The sequence below is a fragment of the Pyxicephalus adspersus genome, chromosome 3 (genome assembly GCF_032062135.1).
Source record: "Pyxicephalus adspersus chromosome 3, UCB_Pads_2.0, whole genome shotgun sequence".
Taxonomy (NCBI): Eukaryota; Metazoa; Chordata; class Amphibia; order Anura; family Pyxicephalidae; genus Pyxicephalus; species Pyxicephalus adspersus.
The window spans coordinates 84583151-84610210 of NC_092860.1; the positions used below are offsets into that span (position 1 = coordinate 84583151).

General features: G+C 37.0%; 1 protein-coding gene across 2 annotated transcripts in view; it reads left to right on the plus strand.

Annotated features, from left to right (window-relative positions):
* RCHY1 (ring finger and CHY zinc finger domain containing 1) overlaps nucleotides 1-5818 on the plus strand; it is a 19977-nt gene extending 14159 nt beyond the window's left edge. For both annotated transcript variants that reach the window (XM_072405547.1, XM_072405546.1), the window contains exons 8-9: nucleotides 1463-1583; nucleotides 3740-5818. In XM_072405547.1, coding sequence (XP_072261648.1) covers nucleotides 1463-1583; nucleotides 3740-3868 — 250 coding nt within the window. In that variant the 3' untranslated portion in view covers nucleotides 3869-5818. The remainder of the gene's footprint in view (nucleotides 1-1462; nucleotides 1584-3739) is intronic.
* The last annotated feature ends 21242 nt before the right edge of the window (nucleotides 5819-27060 follow it).

Genomic DNA, 27060 nt, shown 5'->3' on the forward strand with positions numbered 1-27060 from the left:
GACTGACCCTTGGGGAACACCAACAGGGAGGAGAGTGGGTGAGGAGGAGTTACCATTGAAAGAAACTTGAAAGGAGCGGTCAGAAAGATAAGAAGCAAACCAAGAAAGAGGTGTTGTAAACCTGGATTTTGATCTCCCAATGTTGTGAGCTTAGCATAGTTTGCAATTTTGGAAGCTCAGCATTTCAGCTTACAGTGCTGTGAGCTCTGCATACAGGTTCACAATGTTGGGAGTTCACAATCCAGATTCACTATGTAGGGAGTTCAACATCCAGGTTTACGGTGTCAAAAGTCCAGCATCCAGGTTTATACTATTTCAACAGCAAAAAATGAATTTTTAGGGGTTTTACCACTTTTTGGTACTCTGGTAAAGGCAGAATAGAAAAATATGCAGTACATCTTTTTGTCACATGCACATTTACAGTGTTTTATCCCTTTAGGGACCTTGCAACTACAGAAAAATACCCATTGATGTTTTAGAAATGCAAACCTGTCTGGTGATGGACTATCAAAATACAGCATTTTTGTAGACTGGATTTTTTGCTTAAACATTCCTACACACAGATCTCTAAAGCCTAAAATATGAAGCAGAAGGGCTCTTTGAGATTACACATTAGTTGAGAAGCGTAACACTGGACATCTCTTAGGTTTCTCCCATGATCAACAGATATTGTTTTCAAAATTCCGGTAAAATACTTTGAATGGTATTTTAAACACATACCGACAAGGAGCAAAAAGGATAAGTGCAGTATCGGTGTTTGCACTTTAAAAAGACATTCCCTCATTTACTGACACACAGATTCTGACAGCAGATTCACCACACAGAAAATTGGGGTTAATCTTCATCAGCATCATGTACAGAAACAAAAATGTTTGCCCATGTTTTTGCCGATATTGCAGATTTTCCTCCACTTCCTGTCTGGTGTAACTGGGACAAGGGTTAAAGAAAAATTTTCTAACAGGGTCCAGGATAACAAAAAAAAAGTGTTCTAATCCTTGGCCACAAATCCTTAACAAAAAATGACATTTTACTGGAAATACCAAGGGTGACCAAGTTTCCTTTTCTCATAAAAAAAAGTCCTCCCTGTCATATTTACACCTATGAGAGACAGTGATCCATGTTCTCTCCCAACATTGTGAAAGTTATACAGCATGCTCTAACAAGTATAATGCCTCAAATAACGTGGATCCATATTACAAGTATAAAACTCAGTCATTCCTGATTGATTGTTCATCAGTCTGCCACGGCACCATCTTGGACACAAGTCGTCTGACGTTGGTCTGTAGGGAGAAAACTTCCAAGTTATGATGCAACTAGATTAGTAGCTGGTCCAGCATCTAAATGAAATTGATATGTCCGCTTTAGTGTCGTGGACCTTTTAAGAATTACCAAATCATTTTCACTACTGGGACCTTATATATGTGCATTTGCTGTAAAAATATTCTACTTTTTTTTCTTGCAGAGGATACCGATGTCCACTATGCATGCGATCTGTATTGGACATGTCACACTACTGGCGGCGTCTCGATGAAGAAGTTGCTCAAACACCAATGCCTGCTGAATATCAAAATATGACTGTTAACGTTAGTAAATATTCTATTATTTTAATTACCTTTCCTTAGATTTGGATTATAAGGTTTTTATCCTAAGAATATTTATGCCTTTTATATATAGATCAGTGTTTTGCCTTTAACTTAAAAGAGAAAGATAATATTTAATGCAGACAATGTAAATATATTATAAAATAAACAGATTATACCGTTCATGTGGACAATATGTCCATAGGCCATGTCAAGTTTTGAAAAGAAATCTTTTAAAGATTAGTTGAACCCTTTTGTATTCAATATGTTACTAGTCTTTTAAGTTAGATTATACAAATAATTGTGCTTGGAGTATACTTCACCTCTGCTAAAGTGCTGAAGAATTGTATTTGTCTATTCAGTGACAAAGCCATATCAGACGGAAGCACTCTGCTGACCTGATTTTACTGCAGCAATACAGTTTGCTCATCTCCCTGCTTGCAATAGGCATTAGGTCAAAAAAAGAAGCAGAAGGCAGATTGGCCTATTTTTCTTATCACTGTACTCTCTCTTTCTGTCAGCATCAACCTTGTCAGGATACATGATTATCTTCCTTCCCCAATACCTACTTCTACTGCATAGGAAATTACATGAGGCTGATACCAAGTCAAGTTCAAGTATTTTTGTTACTAGTTGCATTTAAAAATACATTTAATATTTCCTTTGTTACAATAATGAAATCTTCAGCAGAGCTGGATCAGTTTCTGTGGGCTCTGCCATAACCCCCATTAATGCCTACATTTTCCACCCTATGTGTTTATTCATCAATTCAGTAACCATAAACTTACAGGAAAAGCAAGTTCACCTGGAAGTGTTGCATTTCCTGCATACTTGTCTTAAAGTGGAATTCTACATAACATATAATAGGCTATTTGACTTTTCCTGGTCTAAACCAAAATACTCCCCTCTTAGAATATAAACCAAATGTATTGTGTTCTGTATCCTTTTTTTTTTTGTCGGAAGCAAGTATATCTTTTAGTTTTTATGTATAGTTGTAAGAAAAAAGAATGCATCCCTTCTTTTAATTCTAAAGTTGTGTGTATCAGGACATAATAAGAAAATCATCTTTTCCAAACCAAGTCTTAAAATTAGGTAAATACAACCTCAAACTATCAACACATGACCGACTACACTGTGTCATTATTTATTTAACTAAGTAAAAATACAGTAGCAATGTGCAAAAATTTACATACACCCATACTATGTCAATAGGAATTAAAAGGGTAAGTAGCAGCCAGGTGATGCTAAATAAATGTACTTAATAGATAATCAGCAAGTGTGACCCCCACTATAAAAGTAGCAATTTTGGCAGTTTGCTGGTCTGAAGCATGCAGGTATGTGTTAACACAATGCCAGGTCACCAGCAATAACCTTAGATAAGCAAATGTTGCTGCTCCTCAATCTAGGAAGGGTTATAGCACCATTTCCAAATAATTTTATTCAAAAATGGAAGGAATTCAAGACAGTTGTTAGCCTTCTCAGCAGTGGATGTCTCATTGGTCAGACTGTGCACTGCTCAAAGAAATTGCAAAAAAAAAAAAAATCTCTAAGAGCTTTGTCTCAGGCTCTATTGGCCTCATTTAACATTTTAAATGTTAAAATTTAAGAAAAGCTGAACAAGTATGGCTTGCTTGGAACAGTTGAAAGGGGAAAGTATCTTCTTTCTAAAAAGAAAATGACTGCCTGGCTTTGGTTTGCAAATTTGCAAACATTGTACTCCGGACAGACAAGACCAACATTTGGCCATAATGCACAGTAACATGTTTAGCAAAAACCTAACACAGCATATCAGCCCAAGCACCTCATACTGACTATCAGGGTGGTAGAGTGGTGATTAATTGGCCCTGTTTTCCAGCCACATTACCTACTGAAAAAGGCAAAAAAAACCCTGGTACAATTTGCTTCAACAGGGGAAAAAAAATTCTTTTCTGATTCCATAAGGCAATCGCTTGTTCCCTGGATCAACAGGCACTGGGTTTTTTACTTTAAAGTCTTAATACACAGTTATATTCTGTGTGTGTGTGTGTGTGTGTGTGTGTGTGTGTGTGTGTGAATTGTACAGAGCACTGTAGCTTCTTTTTGATCCCACATATTTATACATTCTGTATACTTACATTTGATATGTCGGTCTTTACTAATGTATTTTTTCACCCACACAGATTCTCTGCAATGACTGCAGTAAAAGATCTACCGTGCCCTTTCACGTTCTGGGGATGAAATGCGAGAGCTGCAATTCATACAATACCACACAAGAAGGGAAGCTTCTTTCACAGTCTGCGTCTCCTTAATGTAAAATCTTGTTCAGTTGTTTAGGGACAGATTGCTATGGCATCTAAGTTCTGGTTTTCAGAAAACCACAAGGAGAATATTGTTTTATGTATATTTCCCAGTTAAAGATCTAGCTGGGAGAAGATAGATAGGTTAAATTGTTGCTATTTAAAAGTTCTGATATGTAAATTGTTTGAGGGCTCTAACCTCCTATTTTACAAAAAGCAAAGGGAGGTCATCTGCCCTTTTTTTTTTATAACAAACAAAGCTAAGATGAAAAAAGATTACATGGCGAGCAGTCTAAGAAGACAGTCTGGTGATATAGTTAGAAAAGTACAGACTGATTGGTGCTTAATATTAGTAACACATGCTAGTAGATGTAGGGACAGAGTAAAGGCCAATACACACTTTTAACATCGGCAGGCAGATGTGTAATGCGTGGTGTTTCAGTTTGGAATAGGAACTGGATACACTAACTAACCTTACATACACTAGTAGATGAAACCTAAAACAGCCCCCAGCAGAGATGTTTAATGCTGCACTAATCTGGACATCGTATTGGGTTTCTGTAAATTCAAATTGGAAGAAATATACATACAGTTCATTGCTATACAATTTCATATTGAACTTTAAAAAAAAAATGATCCTCCTTTTTTAAGTTACATTCAATAATGATTTTCCAACTGATGCATATTTCACTTTCTTGGAAACGATGGGAATATATAGTGTGCTGTTTTCACAGCAACAGCTCAGAAATATCTGCATGTTTGATTGGTTTGCTGGTTTCCCAAAAAATCACCGCAAAATCACAGAGATTAGGGGGAACTCCCTAAATCTGTGCTAAGTTTGTTTTATTGAGCCTTTAACTTGTAGTAAGATAATTCCAGGTACTGCACATCTAGGAAGATCCTGAGAAGCTAGATTTTTTTTTTTTTTTTTTTTTTTTTACAAAACTTTAGAGGGATTATAGCAGGCTGGCAATCAGAGATTTAGTAGATTAGCCTAATATACAATCCAGAGAATAAAAGCAGGAAACAGTCAGTAGTCAGTTCTCAGTGTAATTTGGTGTATTTTGTCCAAATACTAATCTGCACTCTCCCTAAAAACATGAATTTAAAAGCACACAGCTGCACCTTTCAGTCATTGGCGTGCTACTGACACTCAAGAACTGACTTAGAGACACTTGCACCAATTTGTCTAAAAAAATACACTTATTTTTACTAAAGTTCTTAGGTACGCATATGAGAGGCTGTGATTGTTTGAAAAGTTCCCTAAATATTTTTTTTTCTTCTCTTCACTAATTAATTAGAAGAACACAGATTCCCATCTCTAGCCCTGTAGTCAGAGGAGGTCCAGGCAGGGACCAGGGTACATCTGCTGTTTGCAAATTGTGAGGCTTCTCCAGAAGTTCACCTTGGCAATATTCAGGAGCTTGGTTAACACCATGGCTGCAGAAGGGAAGCAGGTTTGTGCACCTCGAGTGCAAAGACTCCTGAGCAAAGAGGAGATTAAAAAAACAAAGTGTAAAAGAATATTTTCAGTATTGTGGAGACATTTTCCAACATATACAGCCTAAGCATATGCTTGAATGAGTACTACAGGTGCTTGTGTTAGTTGGCATGGGATGGTGACAATGTCTTGGAGGGCGTGGAATAATTTTGTGCCACCATTACAGACTTATTTTTGATATATACAAGGTACCTGTCTCAAGGCAATGGTTTATCAAGTAGTGTGATTTGAAGCAGGTACTTTAAAGTCGGTCATGTTAGCTTTTATATTTCATTGCTCACTGGCCCCTTTATAAAAAGGGGAAATTATGAACAAACTAAATCCAATTTTCCATTGAACTGGATTAAAGTGACATTTTATTGTTCTTTCAAAAGTGTTTATCAATGCAAGTTTCAAGTTTAGCAATAGTTAAAACTTTATTTTGTGGAAGATTCCTTTATAATAAATATTTATTCAGCAAACATTTTATGGGACCTGTATTTATTTTAAAGCAGTGTGCAGTAAGTGAATGTATTAATGTTATCAGTTATATTCACAAAATCAATGTTTGGATTATTATATCAATGCTTTTCTTTTATACACCTTGCATACAAAAATCTATGTCTTTTGATACACAGAGTTTATTGTGTTTGACTGAAAGTTGGTGATTTGGATGTAGGAAGGTTGTTTGACTTGATGGACACACGTTAGATTTTTGTCATTGGAAACAATCAAAAACTGAAAAATGAATAAATGAGTGCTGTACATACAGCGCTGTTCTGCTGTATGGAGAGGGGAGGCAGAGAACGAGCAAGCTGCACTCTCTCTCCCTCACTTCCATTGCAGTCGTTTATGGGTCTGCCAGGACAGATCCATAGACGTCGTCGGACAGCTGCTGCACACGTCAGATTATTGCTGAGATGAGTCCTGAGGTGAGAATCATCTCGTGTGTATGTAGCCTAAGGATCGATCCCACTGACTTTGACAAGGTCCAAATTGTGATAGATAGATGACTGAGTCTATTTCCCGAATTCACAGGCCGTGTGCAGTGTTCCTGGTATGGAGTGGTTTTATTCTATCAATAATGGCAACTGGTGGTTGTAACATTGGTGTGCAACTTTAAAATAAGAAAGAGTGGAAGGAATAGTGCTGGGGCCAGAGCTCTTTGTTGACTCTAGATAGCTGTAAAGGTTTTTAAAGTGATGCTTATAGGCGATTTCTGGTACCTTACTTTCCTGCTGACTTATGGATGCACACAATTTTCACTAAAACAGTCCTGATGTTTGTACTTCACATTTTTTCTATCTTAGCACTAGAAGTACAGCAGGGATGTAAAGATTGCAAGGAATAAATCATGTCTCTGCAGGTCTTTACATATGGACAGCTGCAAGGACAGTGTAATTGGCACCAGAGGAGGTATTTATTTATAATGTTGGTGCTATTAAAATAATGTTTTTCCGATGTCTGGAGTTGTTTTTTAAGTATGAATGGGGCAAAGGAACACCTGTCTACATCTTCATTTCCTTCTTTGCTGGCATGCAGGTGTTTTTTAGAGGGTAAAAAAAGATCCTTGGGCTGGATTTTTTTTTATATCAATAACCCTGATTACTATTGACCTGTTTTCTCTACCTTGTCCTCATTTGCTCCAGCTCTGTTTTATAAGTGTGCCCCTCTAGGCATCTCTTCTGACCTTTCATTTCAACTGTCTACCAAAAGGGATTCCAGAAGGGGACAGATAATTCTTTCTTTTGCCTAAGTTTTCATTCTTCGCAACTAGCGGCGGTGCATTTTGACATTTCATTTCTAAGTGGTACTTTTACCAAATACATGGTCAGTAAGATGATATTGGATAAAATAAACAACAATAAAAAATCAAACATGACACTTTAAACAGAAATGGAAAATCATAGAATTTAGAATATAATTAAAAGTATTTGTAACCAACCTCCTAATGGTTAGCGGGGAAGCATGTTTCCATACAGCCAGCTAAATCTTCTCCAGGATATTAATCTTCTGGCCAGGTTCAGGAAGTCACCTTACACAGTAGGAAATTACAGCACAGCACAAAATAATTTAGGTACATAAAGCATGAGCTTCATACTTTCTGTTATACCTATAGTTTGTCATTAGGACTTTAATAATCTGTCCTAACTTTAGCCTGCTGCTTTACTTCATTAGCCCTGACTCGGCCCTCCCCAGACAGATTCTATCCTTTACTGTCACTTTAGTATTTTGTTTTGTTCAGCTGTCTATGTTTTGTAACTTAAGTTCAACTCTGCTAAACCGTCCTATCTTGGCATACTGTAATTTGCCTCATTTAATGCCCTTAGTGCTGCTATGGCCCTTTTTTAAAAGAATATATAAGTGCAATTCGAGAACGTTAAATTCCTATTTTTCTTACGACAAAACTTTGAGTAATTATAAATATTTAGAAAATAAAATAGAAATGTATTTATTAGTGCTGGGGGCAAAATGTAGCCTGAAACTAAGATGAGTTTATCCACAAGCCAAAGAACTTTAAAAACAAATATGCAGTGATAAAGATCTTATTGTTACATGACAGGTACACAGTGTTTTAAAAACCTTCGCACCATCACATTCCACAGTGATGTTGTAAAAATGTGTCGTATTATAACAGTTTTTGTTATAAAGATTGTTACTCTGTTTACACCGAAAACACTGAAGCCACGAGCTAGAACAGGCTGGTAATTTTAAGTGTCAGAGTGGATGATATGATCCTGAGCACTGCATTATTCCAATCTCTTAATGCACTTAAGGTAAGATTAGCTTTGTGATCATGATGTGTTATATGTTACATGGAGACAATTGTAAGTTACCAAAAAAAAAAAATGAATTTCCAATGTAAATCATATTCAAACATGTTTTTGTGTAAGTTAACACTTCCTTACCCCATTTACAAAACTAGAGTTCATACTCTACTTCTTTATTAAAAGAACAGCTATTGACTTGAAACCACTGAATATATTAGGATTTCAATTTGGATGGCTGTATACTGTTCCAGGACAATGGTTTAGTGAATGCCCTATATTGCTACAACAAATAAGTTACTGTCTTCAGTCACCAATCAAGGTTTAGATCAGGTCTGGTATTCCAAAGAAGCAATTAAAAAATAAAGTGGTGGTATGTCTGCCTTATATAAGAAAGAAACACTGTACATCAATTAAGTAATGTGGTTTACAAATATTATCTGGGCCCCACCAGCTTTGGATCTTTTAATTAGAAATGAATGAGCAATGAAGAATAAAAAGCAAAACTTTAGAAACCCATCACGTGACCTGTCAAAGAGCCATGACCTGCTCCTCTCCACTAAAGCCCCGTACACACGTCAGATTTTTATCGCCCGATAATCGGCATCGGCCAATTATCGGGCGAAAATCTGCCATGTGTACAGTCGGTGTCGTCCATCGTCCGGACGACCGACCTGCCGGATCCACGGACGATGGACGACAGCCGATCCTAATGAAAGGGAAGGGGAGAGCGCGCAGCAGGGTGCCGCTCCGTCGCTCTCCCCCTCCCCTCTCCATAGAGCATGAACGGTGCTGTATGTACAGCACCGTTCATGCATCGTGCACTCCCTTGTCGTTGGAAAGGATCGTGAAAGATCCTTTCCAACAACAAAAATTGCAAGTGTGTACGCAGCTTAAGAAGGGAGAACACCATGGAGCTTCACCAGCTATAACTTTAAGCCAGGTTTTTAAGAATGACATGGTAATAGAGAGTGGATAGAAAGTGAATCTGCTCTCTATAAATTAATCTCTTAGGAAGAAACAGGGTAATACATAAAGGTACTTATTATGTATACATGGGTGATAATGTGAAGCTATGAGATTACATGTTAACAAACAAGTTGCATGCTATGTACCAAGTTAGAAGAAAGCCTATAAAGAGTCACTGATTACATGAATTGTATTTTCCAGTCTTGAAAAGAGTAATATAATATATGTGGTAGGAACTTATCCTTTAACACAAAACTAAAGAATCTCTAAGGCCACATTCCCCATAGACCAGTGAGGTAATCATCCCTTTAGCAGAACCCACTGCCCCAAGGTTGATCTGAACAAAGTGCAAGAAGAAGAAAGTTGCTTTTACACTAGAAGCAGTATTACATATTCTTGTCATAATGGTTGCAGCCTGGAGAACTTTGTTGATGTGTTTCTTGTTTAGCTGGTATGCAAAAATTCCTGTTACTACCCACATTCTGAAAAAGTATTTCAGTTATAGGTCACATTCAGCCAATATGTTGGGTCAAACCGCAAGCTAATATGCATGGAATTACCAGTTTTTTACCTTGCGTGTGACAAGGCATAGTTATTTACAAAATAAACACCATAAAGTGACATATGTAAGTAGCTTGAATTAAAGTGCAAGGACAAGGAGAAAGCTTAGCCATCGTGTACGTCATACACCTTTAATAAACACATCTCGGTGAATTATTGCATTGTTTAATTGCTCTCAAGAAAACAACAGACATATACGTGACAAGTACTTTGGTAAATAATAAAACCACACAGCTAGTAACAGCTAGAATTTCATTTCAAACCTGGCAACTTTTTTTGTTTATTTTAAGCTCAACGAGAAGGACTCATAATTGGCATGGAAGAATCTAAGCATTTGGTCTTAAAGATCAAATCCATTTTTTTAAAATATGGGAAAAAATACATTTTCCAGCAGTGCTATACTCAGTTTATCACATTGGTTGTAAATGAGCAGAAAGTCAGATTGGCCACTAGATAGCACTCCTCTTCAGGGTAAATTACCAATGCCATGCAGCCAACCTTGTGTGCCAAGACTGTTATTTACACCCCCTGTGAATGTATCATCATGTGAGGCTCACACTACTGCTGGACAGCACCCTCACATCCTGAGCTGAACTACGGACCATCCACCACTACAGCAATGTCACATTCCTGTCCCCCTGCTGCACTCAGTGGTTTTATCCTAGTGGACCCATGTCACTGCCATATCCAGTCAGGACAAACCACAGAGAGCAGGTGTGTGGGGGGTCAGGGGTGGTACAATAATTTATTTAGTAGAAGCAATGCATACTGAAATTTTCTTCAGATGGCTGTTTCTTATCATTGGAGCAAAGAATAATGATGCAGCATGGATATGTATAAACTATCTTCTTTGCAGGAAATACTTTATTTTAGAGTTATTAACCAAGAAAATTTAAATAAGGCTTAGTCAAAATCACAGCATTAAATAAATCCTATATCTTTTTACATATTTTAGAGCATAGAATTAGATGCACTTATATACATAAAGTTTTCAAGTAAATAAAAGTCAATTTTATTTTCATTCTTCATAAAGCTATGCATTATACTCTTGTTGAAGTTTTTTCCTATAATTCATACAGCACTCATCTAACTGTGTCTGTTCCTTTCATTTATAAGACAGGTTCTATAAACCGCCCTGTTGTGATAATATTGTGTCCAGTCACTTTACTTTCCTTGTTATGCTCAGGCACAGCTGGAGAGCGCTGTCTTCACTTTGCTGTGTCAAGTGCATCATTCTAATAATAACACTATTACATGGAAAACTTGACAATGTACTGAGAAATTACATTGAACACTAAGCAACTGGCAAAGAAAATGATGCAGACGTTTCACAGGTCATAAAAATGCGCTCGTATACTGGCCTTTCAGTAGAGAATCAAATACAAAACTTAAGTTGAAACAGCAGTCAGTAATAAAAATTACATTTAAGTTGCAGTTCAGCTTTACTATTTTGTGGGATGTAATGAATACAATTTATCAAAAAAGCTAATATCAGAACTGTCTGCCTTGTTCCTAATGATCATTTATTTCTATTATTTACCTTCAAACATTCTCTAGAACAGGGGTAGGCAAACCTCGGCCTTTCGGTCGGATACGGCCTAGCCAGTAGTCCGTTCTGGCCTAACGCCCCCCTGGTCGACGGGTCAGCAACCCGCATGCGGCTCTTCAGCCTTCTTGTTATGCCTCCCTTCTCTATTTAAAGCGGTCCTTACACTTCTGCCCTGGGGTAAGGGGACATTCCCTCTCCTCATTTGCATTGTGGAGGAAAGGGATTTCCCTTCAGGGGCGTTCCTGGTGGGGGGCGGAGCCATCAGTGTGGGACTCGAGAGAGAGTCCGGCTTAGTGTGCCTTGTTGACCTAATATGGCCTAGTAGCCAAAAAGTTTACTGACCCCTGCTCTGGAAGAAATATGTTAGACTAGTAATGGTTTATTTGGGGTAAATAGACTCATTTAAAATTTTTGTCTATTTGGCCTGTCAGGCATGTGCCATTATATATACTTACTGAAGCCTGCAACATTTCCAATCCTCCAAGCGGCATGATATTTCATAATGCATCATCTACTTTTGGCTGAAAGGTAGACCTAGCTTCTCTATGGGACCTGATGCCACAAAATAGACATGGAGAATTAAGAGAGATTTAGAAACAGGTTGCTTTAAGTAATATGGTTGTTTGTTATAAACATACTAACAAAGCTGTGAAACAAACAATCATCTGTAGTACTAAGTAAAAGACCACTATAGTGAAAATGATTGCATTGTAGTAAATGTAAGGGGGCAATGAATATTAGCTGGAGTTGTGCTGTATTTTGTATTTTAATTTAAGCCCACTTGAAAACTACAAGACCATGTAAGATTTTATAGGGACAATGCTAGTATACAGTTTCACTGCTAGACAAAAAGTGTTGTCAGTAAAAACTAAAAGAGTCAGCATGTAAAGAAACTGTGGCACAGGTTAAATTCAGAAAAACAAAATCATTTTTGTTATTGCTGGTAACAGACTGTGTAAAATATATATAAATATAAAGATATATATATTATATATATATATATATATATATATATATATCTCAATCAGTTTTTCTGATTCAAACCAAAAAGCTTCTCATCTATTTAAATTGTATCTCTGGTCAAATTACAACTTGTTGGATATATCCTTACAGAAAAACTAATAGATGGATTGTCTGTATGGTTCAGTGTTATTGATGGATGTCGTCTGTCCCAGTATTACCAGACACTGTTAAGACAGGCATCTGTTTCTAATAGTATCCAATGGATCTGCAATAAGACATCCTGTATTACCATTTCCTTGGTCATACAACATCCTTCTCCACAATCATATTAAGTATTCTTCCTTCTGAGTTCATGGCCTTTTAACCAGGTTATAATGGCTGCGTTAAGAAAACATGAACTCTAGATAATAGTCTCGTCATACTCTATTTGTACGCATGGAAATCAAGAGAGAGTTGTGTTCCAAAGTTCTAACAACGTGTTCCTTGGAGTTTTAATCTTCTTTACAAATCCAGGCTAAATAAAAAACACAGATGGTGGAGTGATTTCTTTTAGCAATAAAAATACATTTATTTAGAACAGTTTGTATACATAAAGACGGATTGTCTGCAGTCTGAAACTTGACTATTATTGGGTTTAAATGCTTACAGTACCAGTACAAAACAGATCCCTTTAAGGTGAAGACAATGCTGTTTTCCCCTGTTATGCTGATAGCTCACTGATAGTGATGGACAATGTTCTATCCAAAGGTAAAAGAACAGTTTTTGATGGGAAGAAAGGGGAATTTTGTATTGGAGCCATGTTATCACTTTTATAGCTGTTGTGTGAAAGTTGAGTAGCGTAAATGTTTAGCATCACCTTCAACGTTATTTTAAAGATGAAATAGATAGTTAAGCCTCTTACATCTAACTATTCTGTGTCTGTTATGGCAACATGCAAACAGGCCAAAATTAGAGGAAATAGAGTAAAAGTTTTTTTCAGCATTTTTTAAATTCCCCAATAACAGGGTTAGTCCTATTAGAAGTTTGCTCTGTGTGGTATTTTTCACCATACCTCTCTCCTTCTATCCCTCCCAACTTTTTCTATTACTTCTATTCTTGGCATGCAGAGTAGGGGGCTGTAATTGTCCCAGCACAAACCACAGAAAGTAAGACAGCGGTGTTAGACTTTCCCTCTGGGGAAAAGACTTTGGAGATTCATACAAAAATACTGCAGAGCTAGAGATGTGGTGGCTCCTGGTTGGCAAAATGTAATGTGTGGGAGTAAGTTTTGATTTGGTTGAAATATTGGTTTTGTGTAAAATTTATTAACATTATTTAGGGCAGTAATAAAGGTCGTGGTCCATTTAATCTAAAAGCTATTATCTGGTCTGTATATTTAAGTAATGTTTCTTTGCAGGTGGTATGTTGGCTGTAATCCCATGGATACTAAATAATCAAAAGAGAGCTTTTGGCTCATGAAGCACGCCTGAACTTCTAGGCTACTATAATTACTAGTAATGTCTTGTTGTAGTGCCCTGGCAGACAGTGACATGAGGAGGGACCCTACAGACCTTCCAATGCACAGGTTCAATCACAATTGCAACCTTGAAGCCCCTGTTGATAGACCACTAGCTTTAGATATTGGTGAAGTGGCTGCTTAGTACATTTTATTCAATAGACTTTGATAACAAATTGTTTTATCACTGACTATTATAGTTTAAACATCTGTAGAACAATTGTCTAAAGCTGCGTACACACCTGCAATTTTTCTCGTTGGAAAGGATCTTTCACGATCCTTTCCAATGAGAAAAGACTGCACGATGCATGAACGATGCTGTACATACAGCACCGTTCATGCTCTATGGAGAGGGGAGGGGGAGAGCGACGGAGCGGCACCCTGCTGCACGCTCTCCCCTTCCCTTTCATTAGGATCGGTCGTCGTCCATCGTCCATGGATCCGCCAGGACGGTCGTCGGACGATGGACGACGACCGACTGTACACACGGCAGATTTTCGCCCGATAATTGGCCGATACCGATTATCGGGCGAGAAAAATTTGCCGTGTGTACGCAGCTTAAGGTTGTATCAGGATAAAGTGAAGTTGCATTGCTTCCCTGCTGCAAGAACTAACTAGCACAAGTGTTAGTTTAGGGTTAGTTTATTTGTAAAAAAGAGAACAGTACATGGCCATTAAAATTATTTTGAGTTGTACAGTTCAGGGAAAGAAAAGTTCTCAGAGCAGCATGAGGCACTGTTAAAAGCTTCAGCAGGGAACAGGGCAACTTCTGCAAATAACATGCCACAGGGTGACCTCCTTACTAGCCAGAGATTTATATACTCAAGGGAGAGCTTGAAAATGTCAATGTGTAGGTGTGAACTAAGTCAAAGCAGTGGTCCATTAATGAAATTGCTTTACATTGAAATTCATAAAATGGTGCAGAGTCAAGTTAAAAACTTTTTTTTCTAGTTCTCACTGTTATAAGCTGTAAAAGCATTTTCTATGTGCCTCTCTCATTTGGCTTTAAATACTAGATACATCATTTTCCAGATTCCTGAGCTAAGCCCCACCAACATATCCCTAATGACCACTGAAGTGCTGTTCCTGTTTAAGATGGTGCCAGTGGGTAAAATAGGCCATAGCCCATTGATAAGGGATTTCAAGTACCTCTGGTGACAAAGTATCACTACATTAAGAAGGACCATAATAGAGAAAGTGCTATCTTCTACATAAATAAAGCTGATATGTCCACTTATCATATCACTAATCAGTGTGAAAGAGGACGCCATACAAAAGGACTTTGGTATATAGCAATATTCAGCCTCTCTACCTGTAGAATGCTCTGCCTGCCAGAGCTCTATATTTTTAGGTGTATCTGTGCTTTACTGGCTCTGGATAGGCAGATTATTTAAATTGTGGCAGAACTGACAGCCAAACACATTGTTTTTCAAGAAGGCAATACTGCAGCTTACAAAAACAAGTTAGGTTTAAATACTAAACGTTTGGTTTCCTAAACTTTAACTAAACTATCTAATTATTCTCTGAGTAGTAAATGATAATCTCTGACCAACAAAATTAAATAGTACTGTCAGAACCCCACAGCTTGGAATAATGGATAACAGTACATGCATTTTACAGTCATACATCCACTGCAAATATTGTTAAAAAACTGAGTAAAGGCCATGGCTACTTAGTTGTGAATTCCAGTAAAAAATCTGCTTCATTTCATTTACTTTATGACTTTTTTTCTCTTTAGTCTGAGATGGCTTGAATTCCACAGCAAACTGCCCATATCTTTGAGTTTTTTTTTCCAGCAGGAAGCTGTTTCTTAAATTGCATCTCTTTGAAGGGATTAAACTTCTGTGTAATTTATAGGGTTGCTTGGTTATTTGATTCTGTATAAGATATGTCCTATTTCATAAAGCCTTGGCATTATGCCTTAAATATCACTGCCAGCCAAGGCTTAAATTTGGCCAGCAATAAGTCTGCAAGGAATGGAGTAAAGAGATAAAATGATGCCACTGTCCTGATTTAGTCTCTTATCAAAGCATAGTTTCACAACCCTGTAGATGACTGCAGCATAGTTAGGAAATGACTTCATAAACTCTCTTGTTAGGACTGTATTGTCTACTGTTTAATCCATGATGATCTGCTATGTTCTCGCTGATTTTTAGGGTCTTTATTGTGTGTGTGATCATATTCATATGTTATATTCTGCACTATGTGATCTGCACATTCTATAAAGGGACTGTAAAGAAAAAAATGTCCTTGAATAGGCCTTTTACTGTTTTGTATGGAAAGGTATTTAAAATGATGCATGCATAAAATATTTGGTGGTTTAATATAAACAGAACTTAATGAAACTCCAAAGAAACAGCTAACAATACAGATGAAACACACTGATTTTACCTGCAGTATGAGTTGCATTTACCTGCAGTGCAGGATATCTGTTTCTGTTCCTGAGATTGACACAGCCATGAGAAATAGTACAGCCCAGTCTGAAATGCTTATCTAGATTGTTATTTTTCCTGTGTTGTGCAAAACACATTTCATTACCCTATAATAGAAGTTTGGTATTTTAAGGATCAATCAGCTCAGAAGTAATATGTTGCTTATAGCTGAAGTTTGGTTTGCAGTGACTTCCTATATGTCTTGGATCGTCCAATAGCTATCCAAAATGTAATATCCCCAATATAATTCTAAAAACAAGACTTATTTTATATATATATATATATATATATATATATATATATATATATATATATATATTCAGTGGTACCTCGGTATAAGTCCGCTTGGAATAAGTCCAGCTTGGTATAAGTCCTGTTTGGACACAAAACATTTTTCTTTGTTATACAGCCTTTGTGTTAGAACTTGTATGGGTCAAAATGAGTCATAACACCGCGCGCTACCCTTATTTACCTCTCATGAGACAAAGCCACGACTGCCCACGAGTGTCAGTACGCCAGTTGCTACCATTCAGTGAACAACCCGCGCTATAACTCTCTGTGAATTATATAACATCTCCTCCTCCTCTCTTCTCGTAGGCACTCATCTCTTCTCAGCAAGGTAAAGTGAGGTTAGATTGTCATTTATTTCATCTAATTGCTTTTGTATTTATGTATTTTAGTATTAGCAGTGTTTAAATTATTTTATACAGCCCCATCAATGTATAATATGCCAATACCAATAGGATTTTTTTTCATGGGAACGCATTAATCATTTTCCTTTTATTTCCTATGGGAAAAATGTGTTTGATATAAGTCCTGTTTGATATAAATCCAAAGATCTGAAACGGATTAAAGACTTATAGCAAGGTACCACTGTATATATATAAAAAATATATATACAAAATACATATATACAAATTCAAATCTTTTAACACCCTAAACCATAAAAACATTTAAAGGATGATCCAAAAACAGAATAAACATCCACGTGATCCAGGGCTATGTGCTAAAATTGGAACTAAAACCCAGTTCTTATATACAATATAAGCATGTGGTCTAGACAACATGAATGTGCCAACCTTATGGAGTGCCTTTATGAATGAAAACCCACCTTGGATTAACCCGGTTTTTGCCACTAACTATAAATGTAGCTTGCATGACAAATGCCAAGTTGCCACTTCATCAGACATGTCCAATAGAATTCAGAGTTGATTCGGACTACAGGTTGCCCAGGCTAAACAATAAAAAAGGCACCCAAATCATAATTCTATAACCATTGCCAACACCTTGCTTTAAAGTGGGTGTGGGATTTTTCACCTGAAATATAATCTGCACCAAATATTTCCACAATAACTATGGATACATTTTTATTAACTCCCTTTTTTTAATAGTAATTACTTTTTTCTTGGCATACCTTGCATGCAGTTTTAATTGGTGCAATCATACACGCACTTTGACAGTAACTATTATAAAAGTCACCTGCAAATCCAGAATATGTGGATATATATCCGTAATATATTTGGGAATCTAGATCCCATGATATATTTGGATTACTTTTCAAGCATCACAAAGTCAGCTCTTGGCCTGTGTTAAGCTGGCCAAACTCATAGGCATCCACAGCCTTCTTTTTAAGGGCCTTGGTAGTACTAGATTTAGGGATGTTCTTATTTATTCTGTATAATACATCTGCAATCATCTGCTTTCATGTAAATCATGGTAAGAAATACATGTCAAGTACAGTATCTCTGTGGGTACTGTTTCAATTAAGACTTTATGTTTGCCTGTTTAAATATGCTAAAAATAAATGAGCAGTTCTCAGGGGACTTGCATGCATCATTGTTCTGCTGGTAGAAAGTCATTTATTGTGGAAGTGCCCAGGCCCTAAATGAAGTCCCAGAAACAACTAAGATCTCTAGACCAGTGATTTTCAACCACTGTTCCGCGGCACACTAGTGTGCCGTAAGAGATCTTCAAATGTGCCGTTTGAAATCAGCCAAGACAGGGGAGGATCGCCATGGTTACGTGAGTGTGAGTGATTTTGGAGCCCTGGCCCAGTTCTGCCCTGCCTTACCCCTGTCTGCTGTTACCATGCAGTCCGGCTGCTACGTCTATAGGGATGCTGGGGATGTGTTTCTGTGTGTAACAGTGGGGGGTAGGGAGGGAGGCAGAGGCAGATGTTTTAAATCATGGACCAGATCCATTCCAGGTTTGCTGGATCAGCCAGCTTCACTGGTGAATGTGTATCCTCTCCAGCCTTGGAGAACTTTAATAAATCAGGCCCAATGTCTCATTAGCTCCAGTCACTTTTGTGGCATTTTTATTGTTGGTAGATCATTTTGACTTAGTCATTTTAAAAGTAGCTTGCAGGCCAAAAAAGTGTGGGCACCCCTGATCCAAGTCTTCTAAACAGGCCCAGGTTTCTAGGTATAAATAATTTGGAAAACTATATTTTCATTACATATATTGTATTAAGCTACCGAGTGTCATTTTGTAACATTTTTGGTGTGTGGTGTGCCCCAAGATTTTTTCAATGTTAAAAATGTGCCGTGGCTCAAAAAAGGTTGAAAAACACTGCTCTAGATTACCAGATGTCTGATGTGTGTGTATAAGACTGATGTGTTCATCACTTGGTTCATGCTGCTCTCCTCCTGTCCACATGTTACTACACTGATTGTCCCTTAGTGCTGCCCTCCACTTTTATAGTCTGGTTCCACTGGAATTTGCAAAAGGTCCGAGTCAGCATTTACGTATATTTATAGTTGCATTAAATAGGAGGAATCATAAACTACATAATTGTTATTTTTAATTATCTTTATGCCATTCAGATATCCAATTTGCTCAGATCATCTTGTCCCGTTGAATATGCTTCTAAAACATTCAGCTTGAAAATGTGTCTAAGCATTAAAATAGCAAGTATCACACAAATAATATTAGTGAAATTATTACTCTAACATTGTAATAATATAGCACCAACATAATATGCAGCGCTGTACATTAGAAAAGGGTTGCAAACAACAGATGGATACAAACAATAGGACAAATAGCAGTGGGTTGCCTGTTATTACAGACAACTGTTAGATAACTAAAAATATGTTTGCATGACCTGGTATTGCCAGAGTCCTGGATGTCTGGCTTTGCCTTGATACTTGCAAGGCAGCTGGCAAGTCACACTCAATGACAGTGTGTCAGAAACTAGGCAAGACTGACTTAAAACTATTGGTAAATGTGTTGGAGTAAAAGGTGGGGCAAGATGCTGACGGAAAGCAAACTTCTAGTGTCATACAGTGTGTGTGTGTGTATATATATATATATATATATATACACATATATACATAGTCATGAGAAATAAAGAAAAGTACACCTTCCTTTAATTTTAGTTTTGCATATCAGGACATAAAAAAAATATCATCTGGTCATTTGCAGATCTTAAATGAAATACTGCTGCTATATAAATGCAATTTATTATTTGATCATCAACAAGTGTGACCCCCCTATAAAGCAGAAGTTTTGGCAGTTTGCTGATCTGAGCATTCAGGTGTGTGTTAACACAATGCTAAGGAAGATAGACATCAGCAGTGATCTTAGAGAAGCAATTATTGCTGCCCATCAATCTGGGAAGAAGTACAAGACCATTTCCAAACAATTTAAAGTCAATCTTTCTACAGTGAGAAAAATTATTCATAAGTGAAAAGCATTTTTAGGACAACTGCCAATCTTCCCAGGAGTGGATGTCCCAGCAGTCAGACTGTGCAATGCTCTAAGAAATTGACAAATTCCCCAGAGCTCCATCCTAATCTCTACTGGCCTCAGTTACCATAGTAAATGTTAAAGTTTATGTAGTACAATTAGAAAATTACTGAACAAGCATGGTTTGTTTAGAAGGACATGTCCAAATACGTTTGTCTTCCTACACTGAGAAAGATTATTCAAGTTCAAGAAATTCAAGGTAGTTGCCAATCTTCCCAACAGTGGACATCGGAATAAATTCACCCCGTGGTCAGATCGTGGAACACTAAGAAAATTGCAAAAACATTCCAAGAGCTACATCTCAGACTCTACAGGCATGTTATTGTATGTTAAACATCAAGTATGGATTGTTTAGATGGGTTACCTGGAGAAAGCCTCTTCTCCATAAAAAGAACATGACAGTGTGGCGTGGATATGTATAGTTGTATCTGAACAAATCACAAGATTTCTAGAACAATATCCATTTGACAGATGAGACCAGATTAGAGAGGTTTGGCCAAAATGCACAGAGACACTTCAGTGGAAACCAAACACAGCACATCAGCGCAAACACCTCATGCAAACTGCCGGTCATGGTGGTAAAGGGACGATAGTTTGTGCTTTATTCGCAACCACAGGACCTTGGCACCCAGCAGTCATTGAGCTTGGCATGAATGCCTCTGTATACCAAGGTATTTTAGAGTCAAATGTTAAAACATCCGTGAGGCAGTTACAGATTGGCTGAAAATAGGTCATGCAACGGGACAACCGCAAGCATACCAACAAATCTTCAACAGAATGGCCAATCAAAGTCCAGACGCTCTCAAAATGCTGTGGCAGGACCTTAAGCGAACTGTGCATAAAGAATTGCCCACAAATCTCAGTACCCTAAAACAGTGCTTTGAATGCTGTCATTGGCTAAGCATTGTTTTTTTTTTTAAGTGACTTTATGTTTGAAACACAGCACTTTTTTACACAAGACCTTTTCCTTGCCTATGTTGAATGGCAAACTGTAGTCTTAGCCTAACCAATCTAAGGATTTTTTTTTCAGAACATCTTTCATAATATTGAAATTGGTGCAATATCTTTCTAATTGTAAATCCTTGCACATTGACTGTTGCAAGATTTACCAGTGGATCCCAATGTGCAATTTTTGGGATTCTTGGAGACACCTCGTAGAATGAATTGATCAGCTGTTGAGCTTAATTTGCCATCTTATGAGCCTCATCAGCACTTCTTTGAATTTTTTTAAGTGTGCCAGAAAATTTAAAATGAGCAAAGAACAAACATGTTGACCTGTAGTTTGCCATATAGTCAACTTGCGTAAAACTCATGTCAGAACATTTAGGTGCAATAAAGATATTACAATATAAAATGTTGTGTTGTTTGTTAGATAAGAATGTCTTTTGTAAATCATTCATACAGAACAACAAAGCTCCCAAGGATTCATAAGCGTTTTTGTTTTTTATCTGTTTTATTGCTTTTAAAGAATAAAAAGTCTGCCCTGTCATCCACATCAATCGGACACACTGAAGACCAATGAAACATGTCCATTGTTTTAGAATGTGCTTACCAGAAGCGGTAAGATGGAAGAGTGGAGAGATAATTCATGAATTAATAGTTCAAAGAACTGAGTCATACAGTGATATCACATTGTTTGCAAGAGTCTATCAAGCATTAATTTTACTGACCTTTTATAGACTATTGCTGTCTTTTATTTATGATTAGAAAGGTTTCTGGCTTACAAAATACAAGTATCTATTATTCTCAAACTAAATCTCAGAGAGAGAGCAATTATGCAAATAAAAAAGCCACGCTGTGCACAGAACAATTAGGATATATAGACCGTTTCAATGACTGGAAACCAAATAAACCAAATAAAGCAAACAAACAAAAACATATCAGAGAAAGGCTTGCTGATCCAATTATGCTTAGAAATCCAGCTGTGAAAAACTGTAATAAAATATTATGAAAAAAGCATTTGTAAGATGTTGATACAGCCTGCAACAATTGGGTAATTCACCTAATAATTAATGTGTGCTCCTGTAAAATATTCTATGGCTAACCCATGTTTGGTGCATTTTATTTTAATGTTTGTGTTATTATAGGTGATAGGGCAGAATAAGGATCAAAGAACGGAGTGCACATGTCAACCATTAAGAATCTTAAGCTACATACACACGTTAGATGATTGTCGCCCAAGAAGAATAGTCGTGCTTCCCTCGGGTGAAAATCTAGCATGAGTACAGTGTTTCCCCAACATTGCCTATTCATCTAACAGATTGGGAAAGGCCATTGTGCTTTCCTATTGAGAGGAGCACAACAGGGTGCCGCTCTCTCGTCTTCCCCCTCGCCACTCAATAGAACAGAACAGTGCCGTATGTACAGTGCTCCTTTGCTCTCCTTTCACTGGAAATTCAGTTCATGAAATATTGCTTCAGAAGATTGACATCTATCTTACATCTGTAAGAGGCTTTAGTTTGCTCTCGATTCAGTAGCATGTTTTTTTAATGGCTGGTATCCCTTACGTATATATCATCCTTTATTGTTATATGATAAGGCAAAAAATAGACTGGGAAACAACTTTGAACAATTTTTTTAAGCTTTTTTACACTAATATAGGTATGCTGATTCTGAAAGTGCAGTTAGTTTTCTTCTATCACGTCAGGTTTTTTCTCTACCGCTTATGTTAATGTGATCACTGTAGCATGAATTTGTATAGGCTATTCAATTACACCAAGACAGTGTGGTCAGAGGTTGTGTGCTGCTCTACGTAGTGAATCAGCAAAATTTATTTTTCTACTTACACACGTATTTCCTTTCTTTCAGATCATGTCTGGCTCTGCTGTTTCTTGTCCTAATTGCCTAAACAACCCTGATTAATTTTGTTATATCTGTGGCAGTTTCACCATTCCCAGTCAAAGGGCGAACATCAGCACATTTGTAGAGCAAGCCTATTTGGCATATTTCAAAGTTAAACTTGTTGATCATGATAAGTCCTGGGCCCCTCATAAGGTGGGCAAACACTGTGTCGAGGGTTTACAGATGTGGACAAAGGGAACACGTAATAAGATGCCATTTGGTATACCTATGGTTTGGTGAGAGCCAAGAGATCATTTCAGTGACTGGTACTTTTGTATAGTGAAAACTTCAGGATATAACAAGAAAAATAAATGTAACAGAGTATCCTAGTCTACCATCGGCTATACGTCCAGTGGCTCATTCAGATGAAATCCCAGTGCAGGTTTTTGTTATACTACTCTCTCTTGAAGAACATGATTATGGTGATGAACTAGGTGACAACAATGATGAAGAGATTGAAATTGAAGAGGACTCTGTTCATAGGGGATTTGATCAGAATGAGTTTAGTGATTTGGCACCTGATTTGAGACTATCGAAGAAGGCTTCAGAACTCCTAGCATCAAGACTGCGTGAGAAAAACTTACTTTAAAAAGGAACGACGGTATTGTACTTTCGAACCAGAGAAATTGCATTTCTGCAGTACTTTAGAACTGACAGTGGCTTTGTGCATTGCCATAACATACCTGGTTTATCGGAGGAATTGGGAATTCTAATCTATAACTCAAGTGAATGGCGACTATTCATCAATAGCTCAAAGCGGAGCTTAACCTCCCTAGCGGTTTAATTCCGTCCAAATTTCCATGCAAAAAGTGGTACAAGTTTTTGCATGGAAATTTATTTTTCATCATAGGCTGTAATTCTTAGGCATAACTCACTGATATTTAATAAAGTTATTAATAAACTTTAAAAAACAAAACACAAAAATATGTTAAAAAAATATTTAAACATGTAATATAACTGTATAGTAGCATATATATTATATATATATTTATCTATCTATTATATGAATATTTATTTGTATTGGACTTAAAACAGATATTTTGTACTGAATCCAATACAAATTTTTTTAAATTTCCCACCGATCCTCCCACCCACACCAACGTCACCGGGAAACCCGTAGATCTCATCTTAGCATCAAAGATGAACATTTCTTTAGGTCATTCAAAGCCATTGTCAAGGACTTTCTTGGAAACACACGAGCAAATAATTACACAGAAATTGTCCAGAAGCTCTTGGAGAGCTACAAAATGCTTGGGGGCAATATGAGCATCAAGGTGTATTTTCTGCATAGCCATATTTCTAACTTCCCGGAAAACCTTGGTGCAGTCAGTGATGAGCAAGGTGAACGATTCCACCAAGATTTGAAGCTCATGGAAGGATGGCATCCGGCGGGATTGTCCTAACACTGAACACTCCAGGAAAAGCTATAAGTGTAAATTTTTACTTTAACCACTTACCTGAATAATTTTCAAATGTTTTGCTGTAAAAAAAAATATTTAATAGAGTAACAATAAATCCTTTGCATGAACAAAAGAAATTTAAATAAACAGTACATTCAAGTTATTATTTCATTATTTTTTCATTGTATGTAAAATTTGTACGTTTTTTGACAAAAATACAGGGTACCCTGTATCGTAAAAACTGCACGTGATAGCAAAAAACTGGGGTCATTTCTAGATTCACCACCCAAAAATTAGTAAAAAAAAAGTGTAAGATCTAACTCAACAAAAAAAAAATCTGTTCCCCAGTGTTATCAAAGCAAAAACGTTAAGAAAAACACAAACAAGCATAATAAATTTACAATACACTTTTGTTGATTGATATTAAAGTTAGAAGGTGTTATCTCTTTACTGCTATGATGGCCTGATGGTTAATTAGGAATTATATTTAAGTGAATCTGTTCAAACATATTCTGAACGAACAGTAAACACATAATAAAACAAGCACCAAATCACCTCTGTAGCTAAAGCAATTGTGGAGAAGTTTGTCATTAAAATTTACAACTGAAACAAAGTTTATCTCTATTGTTTTTTATAACCCAATTTTGGCAATCTGCTAGACCTTGATTGTTGAGTTTGGTTCACCATGCATTTTAGTGCAAACAGCATTGGCATGCTGTGATACTCAATGGCACCCCAGACTAAAGCTATGTACAAACATCAAATTTTTCTTGCCCGATAATCGGCATCAGCCGGATATCGGGCGAGAATCTGGCATGTGTACAGCCCATGTAGTTCATCGTCCGTGGATCCGTCCTGCCGGATCCACGAACGATGAACCACGAGCGATCCTAATGCAAGGGAAGGGGGAGATCGCGCAGCAGGGTGCCGCTCCCTCGCTCTCCCCCTCCCCTCCCCATAGAGCAGAACGGTGCTGTATGTACAGCACTCGTTCATGCATCTTGTGGTTCTTATCGTTGGAAAGGATTGTGGAAGATCCGTTCCAACGACAAAAATTGCACGTGTGTATGCGGCTTTATGGCATGGCACCACAATACACTTTGCTGATCATAATTAAGCCTTTCTACTGTTAATTTGGATACGTTGCAGTAGAATTAGGCACCCAATCCAGCAAATAATCACATCTGACTGGTAAGTTTTGTTCTGGAAACATAGTGGTTGACTTAAGAAAACTAGAACACCAATAACTGCAAATATAGTACTGTTGCCAATATTAGCCTTTTAGGGTTTTATTTTATATGGAATAAACAAATATGAACAGGCAACAACTTTGCTTTTGTCTATTTTTTATGTATCAGCACCGGGAGAGTAGCTGAATGTCTGGGCTTGGGAACAGAAAACGCTCTGATTTAAACTCCACCCTTTTACTCCTTCGTCATTACTGGAAAATCATGGAATTGACTCATAACTATCTACCAACCATATCCTCCTGAAAGATCAACATTGTTTAACAAACACAGTCATAAAACTCTGTTATGTTATTCACTGTGCAGCAATGTAGCAACTAAAGTCCACAACACATATCTTTAATTAAAATGTGGTCATTGTTAACAAACTATGACCAAGTTTCATGTAACATTTCCTGCAGAGAGAAATAAATCATTTAAATGTACAAGTATGAACAGAGCTTTAGGTTCCCTTCAGACCGCTAGTGTTTTGCACTATGCAATATGTAGTATTTTGAAGTGTGTTACAGCAGTCTAAAAAAACTTTATCAATGCACTTCAACAGGCAATAGACAACAGACAGAGAATATGTTGGTTTAGCTGTCATTCGTGCAAAATGGCACCACAATGCACTCCGCTAAGTGTCATGTAATAATTCCAAATACAGTAACACAAAGCAAAATGTGTATTTTACTGTGTGTTATAACACATAAATCTAAAGTGGACCTTTAGGTTTTTAGGAGGTTGTCCCTAACATTTGAATTGCCTTCACTTTTGTACATATTACGTACTTTTAGCAGAACATGATATACTTTGTATGGTTGTTATATATCATAGCTGTAAAGAAATGAAAAGACTGAATCAGCTAGATGAAGCTGGGAAAATGTATGTGCAGATAGGTGGTATACACACCTAAAGTGGATTTCCAGATTTTTTACATTTTATATAAAAGAGTAAATAACTTTTTTATTCTAGGTAAAAATGTGTTTTGTTTTTTTCACGCATGTGATCGTCTCTTTTTTTTATTTACAAAAGTATACATCACCTGATCTCGAGCCTGCGCAGTACAAGATTGGGTGATGGAAGTAGAGGGCATAAGATAAAGGTAGAAGGTAGTGATGCCTGACTGTTCCAGAATCCAGGATGGCACAGGACAAAATTAAAGCCAGCTGTGAAGGTATTGAGGGCACGGTGAAAGTAAAGGTGTAATTTTTTTTGACAGTTCCACTTTAACTGAGGACAGAACGAACTTATGATTTTTGGATCATTGAGGAAGCGACGTTGTTTTCGACTGTACCAACCTTTGTAACACTTTGGCCATATTCAATAAAACAGCACAATAAAATAGTAATCATTTCTGAAGTTTTTATTTGACAATTTAATTTTATTAGTGGCTCAATTACGGGAAGTGTAAATATTCAATCAGGTCGAGTAGAATTTATTAGACAAAATGAGATATGGCCACAATGTTTGAATAAATTACAAAATAAATCTAATGTTTATTCTTGCATTTCAGACTATAAACAATGGTAGTTATCCTGGTTCAAAATAGCCAAAGTAGCATTATTATTATTTCACACACCACATACATTGTAGCCTTTTGTCATCAGGTTATTTATCTTTTGATAGTATGGCATTTGTTACATATACCGTATCCCATTTGCTGATGATATTTTCATTTCAAGACACTTAGCCCTAGGAAAACAACTAAATACATGTATGTATGCTGTGCTGAGAGAAAGCGAAGATTGCCAAAAGCCACCTTACCCACTC